The following is a 13,937-nucleotide window of genomic DNA, read 5'->3' on the forward strand; positions in this document are numbered from 1 at the left end:
CCTAGCCAACACAAGTTTGGCGAATTTTCTTCTCTCCAACTCGCTTTACACTGTCGACAACTCAACAGTTAACTACAGTGTTGAGATTCCCGCAGTACCATTATTTTTTTTTACCACCACTGCTTATATCAATTAACCGTGTTTATACTTTCCTAGATACCACTCGTTGTTCCTAAATTTGGACACTACTGAAGGCTGCAAAGAGCAGATATGATCGTAAATAGTGTAATTAAATGAGAAATAGTAATTAATGAACATTGGTTGCAATGTCTATTAACAATGAGCTATAGTTATATACAATGTACTATGAGCATAATCAGGGCCTCCAAAAACAAATTTACAAGGTGGTACAAGACCTCTTTGAAGGGAGGCAGATTTTTTTCAAAACTGAGGATTTGATGTCCAGTAAATCTACATATATGCTTTTTTCCATGTTAATTAATACATACATATACCAAGGCTTTTTTCTCTTTACAAGGGAGGTAGCCAAAAAGAAAAAGGCATAAAATCATTCCCACCCATTCCATCCCAAAATACACTCCACTCCCCTCCACCCTCCCTCTTATCTTAGCACCTCCTGGATGACGGTTCATCACTGCATTCTGTCTCTTTTGTTCGATCTAAATGGGACGTATTTCTAACAAAATTCTTAGCATTTGTCTCAAGGGACTTTAAAGCGGCTCCAATATTGAGGTCCTGAAATTGAATTTGCCAGTTTATGTTTCGTATTCTGTCCTGATTTGGTCCTAATTTACTTTGCTGCCGTGGATATAATAAATACAGAAGAAAATGGGATATGATATTACATAAAAAATTCTTATTGATACATATGTTATGATATGTTTATATATCTAAACATATAAATAACTAATACTATCGACTTTGATTTGTCATTGTAACACTATTTTCATCTTGATAGTATTGTTGTATGTTTACGGAACGTACGCGCGGGTATTAGAGACGCGAGGAACATACGCAAGGCGTTATACCGGGAGGAAGAATCGTAAATCAGCAAACATGAGCAAGGCACATCCTCCAGAGCTAAAAAAGTAAGATTTTACCCAAAGAGTTTTTTGAGATCACGTCGAGTATGACTTCCGTTAATGTAAGGTAATTTCCTGGAAATGGTTTGGAGTGAAAATGAAGTTCGGTATCATTGTGACTGTCATTGATGATTGTGGTAGCAAGAGGTATCCTGAATTGTGAACGTAAATCCGGGTGTACAGCCGCTCCGAAATATTTTCAGAATCGATAAAGGGTTAGAAGTGTGCGGCCCCGTAGGAGAGATTACATTGTTAAATTCCAGAAACGCCCCAGCACCGATGTTCAACGTGCAACTTCCGTTGTCTAGGGACCTGAGACTGAGTGGAATAGCCCCTTGCTGGGCTTTTTTGAATTATCTATAGTTTATTACATTTTATTACCTGTGACTCGGTCTATATTCTTTACATCTGTTGATCAATTAATTTGTGTTGGTAATGGTTTGAAATGTCTAAAAATTATACTAATAAAAATATAAATTCAAATACAATTGTGAATTGGTATCTACTACTCTCCCAACCTAAGCTTGCCATAGAGAGAATCTAGAAAAATAAATAAGATAAAGAATACATTTTTGGAAGTATACACCTACCTGTCCTATGCGATGAATATAGCATTAGAAAATTAAACATTTAATTTATAAATCAAAATATATCGATGTGATACGTTTTCCTTGGCAGAAGTCATTTTTAACAGAAAAAAGTTTCAAGAAGTTATAAACTAACAAACTGAGCCACGACGACAGTTTGAGAAACCATATTTTTGATAGATTCTGAAATGAAAGAAATTAGAGTATGATAAATAAATTCTATTCTAACCTAACATGCAGAGATGATCCCATGGAAGAGGCTTATGCCTGTAACTCCAGATCTACATGAATACTACTATCATAATCATTTGGTGGTGGTGTGTATTGGACTATTGGAGCTCTACAGTTAAATACTAGCTCCTGATTCACCTAGAACTTGTCCTACCTAATTTAACCTGCATTTAGTAATGTAATACTCATAATTCTAGAGGTCATTAGTGTAGTCATCAGGGAAGTTGATGACCAGTTTTAGTATCTGGTCAGACTGCGAGGTGTAGAGGAGTTGGATATCTTGAAGAAAATGCAGGTAAATTTTTAGTTTCGTCCATGGGCGCAATATAGTAATGAAAACTAATTATTAATTTTGTAAATCATAGTGTATCAACGTAATATGCAATTTTGTGAGCGGAAATAAAAAACAAAAAAGGTGCTAAAACAGATTTCGTAAGTAATGAAGTCGTGCCATGTTTGTTATGATAGCTGCTGACGTCAAGAAATGAAAGGATAAATTCGTCTAACCTAAACTAACCAAACCTAACACAGTGATGTCCATCTTGAAACTAACGATTCAAGTAGACTGGGCAGATGACAGACAAGATGGCGTCTCGATCCTATGCTACCGATTTCATTCATTAGCATATTTGCTTGTAGCAAGGTATTTTTTATTTTCATTTCCGCCCACAAAATTGCATATTACGTTGATACATTATAATTTACAAAATTTATAATTAATTTTCTATTGCTGTATTGAGCCCATGGTTGAAACTAATAAAATACTAAAATGCATAAATCTCGGCTCTATAGCACATTGATGTATTATGATTTGCAAAATGAATATTTAACTTTCTATTGCTATATCATGTAGGGGTGCACTTCTTTGACCTCTGGCTAGCTAGGTCAATATGAAAATGGAATTCCTGATATTTGAGCTGAAGTAGTTCTCATGGGATGGAAAAAGTCGCTATGAGTATAATGCAATTTGATTTATCCATCTAGCTGTCCTAGTTCTCGAGATATTGCATTTTGAATGGAATTAAATCGGGCCTATTTTGTCCGAGGAAATCGGGCCGAAACGTGCGGTCTGACTGATCGCCGATCAAACGTAAACAATGACGGTTTTTACTGACAGGCACAATTTTATATAAAAAATTAGCATATGGTTGCATTATTTGACCTATTTTCTATAAGATGTGTGATTTCCATGTAATTTGATCATATAATTACGTTTTTATCCTCTGCAAAATTACCCACCACAGCTACGAATACCGTAAAATTACATGAAAATCACACATTTTAAAGAAAATAATTTGAATAATTCAATTATATGCAAGGTATTACGCTAATAACCCAATAGTAACAAACTTAATAGTGTAGTTTGATCCATACCACCAGTGATCATAGATAGCGGGCAGGACGAATCGTACCTGTGGTCCGTAATATTACGGAGGATGAAAACGTAACTTCTCTTCGATCAAATTACATGAAAATCACACATTTTAAAGGAAATATTTAAAATAATTCAACTATAAGTCTATTACACTAATAACATAATAGTAAGAAACTTAATAGAGTGAAGTTTGGTCCATATCACCAGTGATAGATAAGATGGCGGGATGGATGTTGATGTTGTTATCCGATAATCCGACCCGATAGAAAAAAAAACTAATTTTAACAACCAATTTCTCAGCTCTACCGTAACATACTGACTTTATTTTGGTATTAGAATAATCCACGATACTAGTAGTTTTGGTTAATTATGGTCAGTTGACCGCACGAACAATTTGATAGCTCATTTTTTACGTTGAAACATATACCAATTTTTGATATACTGCTGAATGCAGGCCGCCATGTTTATCTAATGTTTTTATTGACCGACATGTAACTGATGATGTGAATGTTTGAAATTTATTACGATCGTAGTAAATACACTCACGCAACATTTTTATTAATTAAATTTCCCGCGGTATGTAAATTTGGCCGTTTGAACGGCGTGCGCATAAAATGACGCGCTATTGTGCTCGTCATCGACGGTGGCGCCTCTGGTGGTGTTTGACCTACCTACTCTGGCTCTGCATCCATCAAAAGAAAGATGGTGTCTCAATAAGTCGCCGTGGATCTGTGACTATGTCTCTTTTAGCAACTTTTTCTGTTATTGATTTTGCCAAGAAAATGCATATTGCACTAATGTATTATAATTTGCAAAAATTAATAATAATTAACTATTCCTACATCATAGGTGTGCACTAAAAAAAAAAAAAAAAATAAGATATATACAGGAATATCTCACTATACAACCGAGTGCTATAAAGTAGGTAAAACAAATATTGGGTGTATGTGAAAGCCCCAGGAGGCAAAAATTGAGGGGGATGGTTGACAGGGTCCATGAACACAACATCCCTATTTATGTGTAAAATCCACCTCGATATACAAATTTTCGCATTATGACCAGTCAGCTGGGAATACAACTGGTTGTATAGTGAAGTATTCCTGTATTATTAAATGTTCCTGTATTAGAACTAGGTTTATGAATTCATTGTAGTGAATGGAAAAGCATTCACCTGTGTGCTTGATTTTATGTAGGCTTACATATACCAAGGGTTTTTTTCCCCCTTACAAGGGTGGTAGACAATGTCAAAGGCATAAATCCATTCCCACTCATTTCATTCACCATTCACCATCCCTCCCTCCCACTCTTGTTGGCTTATGTAGACTTGCATATACCAATTGAAAGACAAGTGTGAATGGATGCTAAGAGGAGATTGTATGAAAGGTGATTGTGCTGACGGCCTTAAGTTCTAGAAAAGCTCTAATGGGCTTGTGATTCTTATCTTCATATTTCCTGCTGTGTTTTGGAAAGAAATTAAGAGAGGAAGAGGAGGCGAATCAAGTAGAGAAGAAAAGGTAAAAGGTGCAGATGGAATGATGATAATGGAAGAGAAGGCAGTAAGGAGAAGATGGGCAGAATATTTTAGGGAGTTGCTAAATGTGAAGGAGGAAAGGGAGGGAAAGATAGTTGCAGTGGGAAATGCTAAGAAAATGAGAGTGATGAGTGAGGAAAATGGAGGAGAAATAAGGAAGGATGAAGTGAAGGCAGTTGTTAAGATGATGAAAGCAGGTAAGGCACCTGGTCTGGATGGATGCCATGCAGAATGTCTAAAAAAAAGTAGGTACAGTGATGGTGGACTGGCTGGTGAGGTTATTTAATGTTTGCTGGAGAGAGGGTAGAATGCCGGAGGACTGGAGGAGTGCCTGTATAGTTCCACTTTACAAGGGAAAAGGGGACAAGTGTGAATGTAGTAGTTTCAGAGGGATTAGCTTGTTAAGTGTAGTTGGGAAGGCTCATGGGGGGATCTTGATTGAGAGGATTAAGAGAGGAACAGAGGGAGTAATTTGTGAGGAACAGTGGATTTAGGACAGGTAGAGGTTGTGTAGATCAGATCTTTGTGGTAAGACAAATATATGAGAAAGCTATAGGAAAGGGGAAGGATGGTTTTTGGGCTTTTATGGATCTGGAAAAGGTTTACGATAGGGTAGACAGAAAGGCATTGTGGGAGGTTATGGGATAGGAGGAAAGCTTCTAGGAGCTGTCAAGAGTTTTTATGTGAGTAGTAGAGCTTGTGTCAGGATTAGAAATGGAGAGAGTGAGTGGTTCGAGGTAAAGGTGGGACTTCGTCAAGGATGCATTGTCGCCCTGGCTGTTCAACTTATACGTGGATGGGGTAGTGCGAGAGGTAAATGCAAGGGTAGTGGGTCAAGGATTGGAGATGGTTAAAGAAAATGGAGAAAAGTGGGAGGTGAGCCAGCTGTTGTTTGCGGACGACACTGCGCTTGTGGCAAGATCGGAGGAGGGATTGAGGAAGTTGGTGACAGAGTTTGGGAGAGTATGTGATAGAAGAAAGCTAAAGGTAAATGTGGGCAAAAGTAAGGTGAGATGTACAAGGGGTGAAAGTGGCAATAGACTGGAAGTGAGCATTAACCACTTCAGTACGGGACTTAAATCTCGCGGGCAGCAGCCAATGCCAGCCGTATGACGTGTCGTAATAATAATCGCATCATAAAATATAGTCACCGCTTATATTGGTACCCAGACTTTTGGCCGAAAGACATTTGGCCGACGGACATTTGGCCTAATGGACATTTGGCTTAGTGGACATTAGGCCTAATGGAAATTTGGCCGAATGTACATTTAGCTAAGGGACGTTTGGCCGAAAAAGTATAGTAACAGCCAATACTTTAAAGTATATTGTAAAAACTCATTTGATTAACAAGATGTTTATTGCAGAGAGGAAATTCAATTAAAAATAGTTTATTGTAGTAAAATGTGATTAAAAAGGAGTTTATTGTAGAAAAAAATAATTAAAAAAAGTATTTAAAGATTGTGAGCAATTGCCCTCAGAAAAATTTTCGATAATAGACCCGAGCCTCGTATTCAAGATCTGGTATTTCTTCTTTGAAGATCTCAGTGCAACTCCAGAATTGAGCATCTCTATTGTCAACTCCCAGTCCGATTGCTCTTTCCGTATCTTAGTGACTAAACGGCGAACAGAAGGGTGGGTGACTGCCATTCTCTGTTCGAATGCTCTGTGCCATCCCTCCAGAGAGTTTGTAGTCCTCGGAAGGCCAAGGCTGGTTCGCTCAAAAGTATTCCACATTCTTATATCACATAAAGGCCTTCGTCGTCGACCACGTTGAAAAACACCAATCCACGTCGCTTCAAAGTAGCCGAGAAACCCGGACAAAATTTCGTCAGTTTCTTCATCTAACGATGAGACGAATTCAGTAAAGGTGTCGGTAACATCAGTAACTGGCACAAATGAGCGCTCATATAAACATAAGCCAAACGTCCGTTAGTTAAATGTCCATTAGGCCAAATCCCTTAGTTAAATGTCCATTAGGCCAAATGTCATAGTTCACTCGCTCATATAAACATGAGCGAGTGAACTGCATGTTTAACCAATAAGGTGAAGGACTGAGCTAGTTGTGTTGTTTAAGTTTGGTGAGTTCAGAATGGCAGTTACTATAAATACATACAATTCAGTATTTTAAATATCTTATTCGTAAACTGGCTAATTTTCAGATAAAAAATTCTTTGTGTTAAACACAGACAGACAGACAAATATGAGAGTGAGAGAGACAGTAAGAGTGAGTCCACTAAGTCAAATTTCCATTAGTCAAAATGTCCAATAAGCCAAACGTCCCTTAGTTAAATGTACATTCGGCCAAATATCCATGAGGCCAAATGTCTGTCGGCCATATGTACGTCGGCCAAAAGTCCGGTCACGCTTATATCGATCGTTCTCTCTTTCACCAGCGAATTTTGAAAACCACAGAGAATGGGATTCAGGACACATTTGGGAGAATGTAAAAACACAGGGGCGACTACAATAAATATAATCAAGACGCCCATATGGCAGCATCGCGAATCCACTTGCTCCTCATGACGCCTACGTGTGCGGCACCGTATGGAAGGGGTTAAGGGAGAGCGACTGGAGGAAGTGGATAGTTTTAGATACTTGGGTGCAAATGTGGCAGGAAAAGGTGGAGGTAGAATGTAGATTGAGAGAAGCGAGTAAATGCCTTGGTGAATTGAAGAGTGTAATGAGGAATAGACATTTGGGAATGGATGCTAAGAGGAGACTGTATGAAGGAGTGATTGTGCCAACAGCACTGTATGGAGCAGAAACATGGAACATAAGAGAGAAGGAGTTTGAATGTGTTTGAGATGAGATGTCTGAGAAGTATGATGGGGGTTACTAGGCGAGATAGAGTGGGAAATGAGGAGGTGAGGAGGAGAACAGGGGTGGAAAGGGAGTTGGGAGATAGGGTTGATGAAAGAGTTTTAGGATGGTTTGGGCACATGGAAGGAATGAGTGAAGAAAGAATAGTAAAAGAGGTATGGAAGGCAGATGTGGAGGGAATGAACATGAGGGGACATCCTAGGATGAGATGGATGGGATGAAGGGGCCTTTGGGGAAGAGGGGAATGTCTGTTGAGGAAGGACGGGAGAGGACAGAAGACGAGTGAATGGAGAATGGTTGTATATGGATGATGTGATGCATGAGATGGAATGGGTGGGGGGGGGTGAGGTAGTATGCGTGAGCAAAATTTGACGCAGCCCGAAGGGATTTCTCCCCGTTTTCTCCTTTTATGCATGGGGGGACGGAGAGGGGGGTTGTCGATTTAATGAAGCGCCCTTACTGTGGATGTGCTGTGTCTTGCGACACTGCTTCTGACCCAGGGCAGTGGACAAGGTGCAGGGATGACCCGTCATCCAGGAGGTGCTAAGATAAGAGAGAGGGTGGAGGGGTGTGGAGTGTATTCAGGGATGGAATGGGTGGGAATGATTTTATGCCTTTTCCTTTTTGGCTACCTCCCTTGTAAGGGGGAAAAAGCCTTGGTATATGTATGTATGATGTATGTTGTTGGATATTACAGTTTTATTTTTACAGTGGTTATCCAGGTGCTTTTCACTTAATAGGGAGTAGGAGGTATCTGGTAGCATAATGTTTGGGAATGCCATGTCATGTTAGATGCATAGGACAATTGTGTTTCAGGAAGAAGAGGCCTGATTTTAGAAAAGGGTGGGTAGAAGAGAGTAAAGTACTCAGTTGTAATAGGAGGATCAAAGAGCTGGTGAACTGTTGACATTAATAAGATCTCCAACTACTTAACCTAATTTTGGATTCACTAATGGATCTTGGTCTATATCAGCTTCAAAGCTATTCCAGGCATTCATGAATCTATAAAGTAAAACAGTTTCTTGATATTCTGTAAATTTATGGATAGTTCACATGACCTTAAGATTTCTGTCCTAAACCAAAAGCTTAATTAGATTTGTTATATCGGCAGTAGGATGACATGATCATTAATACAGAGTGACATCATTCTCTATTTTCTGTTAGTGATTTTTAATCAATAATGCAGGAAGCCAATTAGATTTGTTTTATCGGCAGTAGGATGACATGATCATTAATACAGAGTGACATCATTCTCTATTTTCTGTTAGTGATTTTTAATCAATAATGCAGGGAGCCAATTTGGTCACTGCTCATTGTATTTTCATTTTATTAAATTATATTCTTCACTTTATGTGGAGATCACACCACCGATACTTTTTTCCTCTCATCATTTTGTCCATGTAGTGTAAAGGCTACATTTGTTTGTCAATATGTATATTTCACTTGGAATTCTGGTGAGAACCAGAATAAAACCTACATTGGTGTTTTGTAGTCACATTATTGATCAGGATGGTTCATGCCCCTCTGACTGGCTTGATAAAATTGTATGACAAATTGAAATAAAGCATGTCTCTTATGGTCTGGCATACTTGTTAGCTTTGGATTTAGCAAATTGGTGTACAGATGGTAATCAGGGGTTCATTCTTAAAGCAGGCAGTGGAGAAATCCAGCAAAGTTTCTGTCTCCCCCCCTCTCTCTCCTCTCTCTCCTCTCTCTCTCTCTCTCTCCCTCCCTCCCTCCCTCCCTCCCCCTCCCCCCCCTCCCCCCTCTCTCTCTCTATCTCTCTCTCTCTCTCTCTCTCACCTCTCTCTCTCTTTCCCTCTCTCTCTCTCTCTTTCCCTCTCTCTCTCTCTCTTTCCCTCTCTCTCTCTCTCTTTCCCTCTCTCTCTCTCTCTTTCCCTCTCTCTCTCTCTCTTTCCCTCTCTCTCTCTCTCTCTTTCCCTCTCTCTCTCTCTCTCTCTTTCCCTCTCTCTCTCTCTCTCTCTCTTTCCCTCTCTCTCTCTTTCCCTCTCTCTCTCTTTCCCTCTCTCTCTCTCTCTCTTTCCCTCTCTCTCTCTCTCTTTCCCTCTCTCTCTCTCTCCCTCTCTCTCTCTCTCTCTCTCTCTCTCTGTTGCAAATAATGAAGTGATACATATGCTGCACAAAGAATATACAAAGTAGAACTTGAAAGTGATAGGCAAGTGGGAATGGTTGCAACAAGGAGATTGTATGAAAGGGTGATTGTGCTGATGGCATTGTATGGGGCAGAGACTTGGAATTTAAGAAAGGCAGAGGGGAAAAGTATAAATATGTTTGAGATCAGATGTCTGAGAAGTATGGTAGGGGTTACTAATATAAAGTGAGAAACAAAGGAGAGCTGGGGTGGAAAAGGAGATGGCAGATAGGGCTGATGAAAGAGTATTGGAATGCTTTGGATACATGGAAAGAATGAATGAAGAAAAATTAAGAGATGTGGAGGGAGTGAATCTTACGGTACGACTGAGGACAAGATAGGTGGATAGGGTGAAATGGTCATTGAGCAAGGAAGAGAGAAGGCAGGAGATAGGGGTGAGTGGAGAATGGCTGTGATGGGAGGTGGTAAGTGGTTATATGTGAATATTTTTATGCAGCCATATATTTCTGCATGAGGGGACGGAGAGTGGGGCTTGCAGGTTGAATGAAATGTCCTTGCAATGGATGTACTGTGTTTTGCTCTATTGCTTCTGACATAGGGCAATGGGTGGAATGCAGGGATGACCCTTCATCCATGAGGAGCTAAGATGAGAGGGAGGGCAGGGTGGTGGATGGGAATGGGTACTTGCCTTTTGACTTGACTACCTCCCTTGTAAGGGGGAGAAAACCCCTTGGTATGTTCAAAAGTACTGGAAATGACAAGACCAAGCCAATGATACTGTAAACTCCTGCCTAGCCATGACTTGCTTTTATCGACGCCATATATCTGGGACTTTTCCCATAGAAACTAATGCTTGCTTGTAATTTTCCTGCCTATCTGTGAGGTCAATGCACCTTGGCACTAGTACTTAATATTTTATATATATACATATATATATGTACACACACACATACACCTATGTTGATTAATAACTAGCAAAAGACAATACAGGAACCCTGAAACTACAGACTAGACTAAAGGGGGGAGGAATACTGGTCTGTTAAATCTTTTTGTCCATAGGTTGCTTGTGTTAGCGTAATGTGTATAAAGGCTAATTACTGACAACTACCATCAGCTTTGATGATATTGTTTTTATTTAATATTGGCATGAGTACAATTTAATCTTACTGTAGAAACTGAGCTATGAGGCAGTTCTGTCACTACAGTTAATCTCTCTCTCTCTCTCTCTCTCTCTCTCTCTCTCTCTCCATTTAACTAGAGTTAGTACCAAGGAGTTAAGATGAAAAGGATAATGATTGGGATAGATGAGAGGTGGGTAATTTTTTATTTGGGGCCCCTTTTATTAACAGTAGCTACAACTGTGATATAAATTATTTGTGGTTTTTGTCACAGGTACATGGATCACCGCATCAGTGCTAGGCTGAATGGAGGGCGCCTGGTGGAGGGTGTTCTTCGTGGATTTGATCCCTTCATGAATCTAGTCGTGGATGAGAGCACAGAAGTTCGAAAGAATGGAGAACGTGTGCGCATTGGTATTGTGGTAGGTCTCATTCGCCCAGGAAAACTTTATGTATTAGTGATGTTACATACATATACTAAAGGCTTTTTTTCTCCCTTATAAGGGAGGTAGCCAAAAATCAAAGGCATAAAAACCATTCCTGCCCATTTCATCTCCATCACACTCCACTCCCCTCCACCCTCTTCCCTCCCTCTTGTCTTGGCACCTCCTGGATGATGGGTCATCCCTGCATCTTGCCCACTACCCTGGGTCAGAAGTAGTGTCACAAGACAAGCACATCCACGGCAACCCCCCCCCCCCTCTCCATCACCTCATGCAGAAAAAGAGAAGACGGAGAGAAATCCCTTCAGGCTGCGTCAAATTATTCCTCATACCCCCTCACCCCCCAACCATTCCACCTCATGCATCACATCATCATCATCCATATACAAACATTCTCCATTCACTCCTGTCTTCTGTTCTCTCCTGTTCCTCCTCAAGAGTCATTCCCCTCTTTCCCAATGCCCCTATTACCCCCATCCATCCATCTCATTCTAGGTTGACCCCTCATGTTCATGCCTTCCATCTCTGCCTTCCACACCTCTTTTACTAGTCTGTCTTCACTCATTCTTTCCATGTGTCCAAATCATCCCAATACTCTTTCATCAACCCTTTCCACCCCCTGTTCTCCTCCTCACCTCCACATGTCTCATTCTATCCAGCCTAGTAACCCTTATCATACTTCAGACACCTCATCTCAAACTCATTCAAACTCCTCTCTTCCTCTCTTATGATCCATGTTTTTGCCCCATACAGTGCTGTTGGCACAATCACTCCTTCATACAATCTTCTTAGCATCCATTCCCAAATGTCTATTTCTCATTACACTTTTTTATCCCCCAAGACATTTACTCATTTTTCTCAATCTATATTCTACCTCCGCCTACACTCCTCCCTTTCCTGCCACATTCACACCCAAGTATCTAAAATTGTCCACTTCCAGTTTACTGCCACTTTCTCCCCTTGTACATCGCATCACTTTACTTTTACCCACATTTATCTTCTTTCACATATCTTCGCAAACTGTCACTAACTTCCTCAATCCCTCCTCTGATCCTGCTACAAGCGGAGTGTCGTCCACAAACCACAGCTGGGTTATCTCCCACTTTTCTCCATTTTCTCTAACCATCTGCAATCCCTGACCCATTACCCTTGCATTTACCTCTTGCACCACCCCACCCATGTATATATTGAACAGCCAGGGCAACCTAACACATCCCTGATGAAGTCCCACCTTTACCTCAAATCAATGTCTCTCACCATTTCTAATACACATGCTCTACTACTCTTGTAAAAACTCTTGACAGCCCCTAAATGACTTCATACATATCCATGTTATATTTTTTATTTTGTAAACATATTGTTTATATAACATAATTTTACTTTGTATTCAAAAAATTCAGTTATCCAAATGGCACTTGGTTTTGTGAAGTTTGAATAAGCAAGAGATTATCATGGATTTGCAACAAAGAGCATTATTATAGTGTATTTGAATATTTGCAGAGCTAATATGTTGCTTAAAGTCTTTTTTTCTCTTTCAGGTTATACGGGGCAGTAGTATCATCATGTTAGAGGCATTAGATCGAGTTTGCTGAGACCAAAAATTTTCCGTTTCAGTATATCCTATTTGTGCGAGTATCTTGTGTATTCATGTGACCTTATATGACTGAATGTAATTGTTTAGTAATATCATAAAAAAAAGAAAATGTGTGTGATTTAAGGTCCTTTAATAATTGCCATCCACATAGTAGGCAATGCAAGTACTGTACTTGGAATTAGGGTACAGCATAACATTATCCAGCAGAGCTTAGCAGCACAATTAACTATATAGAGAACAGGTTAGAAAAGTTGTTTCAAATGTAAACCCTTACCCTATTCTGCAAGGTCACCCTCGACTGTAACACAAATGAAAAAGACAAAACGGAGGGAGCAGCAACCATTTCTGTAGGTTTTACAGCCTGGGAGTGGATGCAAAGAGTGAAGCAGTAACTGAGACAGACAGTATGTTCAGTAACTATCAGATTTTGCTCTTACAAAGGAAGAGCATGCAAGCAGGAAACTTGTTTACAATAATTTAACCAATTACTACATATATATATATATATATATATGTGTGTATATATATGTAGTAACGTTGACAGGTGGGTAGACTACATGGTTGGGTGATTGGCGATGGTAAGGAATGAATGTCTCAATCCGTTCTATCTTTATTGTGGAAGTGACAGGCTTATATAGTGCTCCGGGATCACATGACAGTCTGATCGACCAATCAGCGATTGCTTTGTGACATGAAGGCTTGCTATCCCGGTGCATCCGTAACAATTGTCGCTGATATTAGCGAGGTGACTTATTTTAGTAGGCAATTGGCTGCAAGCTTGTGTGGCAGAGTGGTCATTTGTGGTGTGGACACCAACCTAGTTTTGCCCAATAAGGCTTCTCTGAAGAAGCCTTATTGGGCAAAACTAGTCAGAAATATACTCGGACTATAGTTGTCTTCATCAACCACAACTATATATATATACAAAGGAGCATGCCGACAAGAGACCTTTTGTTCCACAACTAGGTTGGGTGCAAAATAAAATCAATAAAATTATGATAATATAAATAATAAATAAATGCATAGGTATAGTAAAATAATAAATTGAGAAATGAAAATAAATAAACGGAGAATAAAATAAG

General features: G+C 39.6%; 1 protein-coding gene across 2 annotated transcripts; it reads left to right on the top strand.

The window, feature by feature from the left end:
• Positions 1–894: 894 nt before the first annotated feature.
• Positions 895–12,964, top strand: LOC143036979 (small nuclear ribonucleoprotein G-like). 2 transcript variants are annotated; one of them, XM_076205064.1, is made up of 3 exons: positions 895–1,049; positions 11,093–11,240; positions 12,800–12,964. In XM_076205064.1, exons 1-3 carry the CDS (start codon positions 1,018–1,020, stop codon positions 12,851–12,853), a joined length of 234 nt encoding a protein of 77 aa, XP_076061179.1. In that variant the 5' UTR covers positions 895–1,017; the 3' UTR covers positions 12,854–12,964. The 2 variants fall into 2 exon arrangements, with proteins under 2 accessions (XP_076061179.1, XP_076061180.1); XM_076205065.1 differs by lacking the exon at positions 895–1,049 and adding an exon at positions 1,076–1,110.
• Positions 12,965–13,937: the final 973 nt, after the last annotated feature.

The sequence above is a fragment of the Oratosquilla oratoria genome, chromosome 21 (assembly GCF_046742065.1).
Source record: "Oratosquilla oratoria isolate Oo_2021 chromosome 21, ASM4674206v1, whole genome shotgun sequence".
Taxonomy (NCBI): domain Eukaryota; kingdom Metazoa; phylum Arthropoda; class Malacostraca; order Stomatopoda; family Squillidae; genus Oratosquilla; species Oratosquilla oratoria.

What these genes read in the sequence shown, in the direction of transcription:
- LOC143036979 (XM_076205064.1), top strand. Translation starts at nt 1,018, where the DNA reads ATGAGCAAGGCACATCCTCCAGAGCTAAAAAA. An exon ending in CATCCTCCAGAGCTAAAAAA is followed by an intron (nt 1,050 to 11,092) that starts GTAAGATTTTAC and finishes TTTTTGTCACAG; the next exon opens with GTACATGGATCACCGCATCA. An exon ending in GTGTGCGCATTGGTATTGTG is followed by an intron (nt 11,241 to 12,799) that starts GTAGGTCTCATT and finishes TTTCTCTTTCAG; the next exon opens with GTTATACGGGGCAGTAGTAT.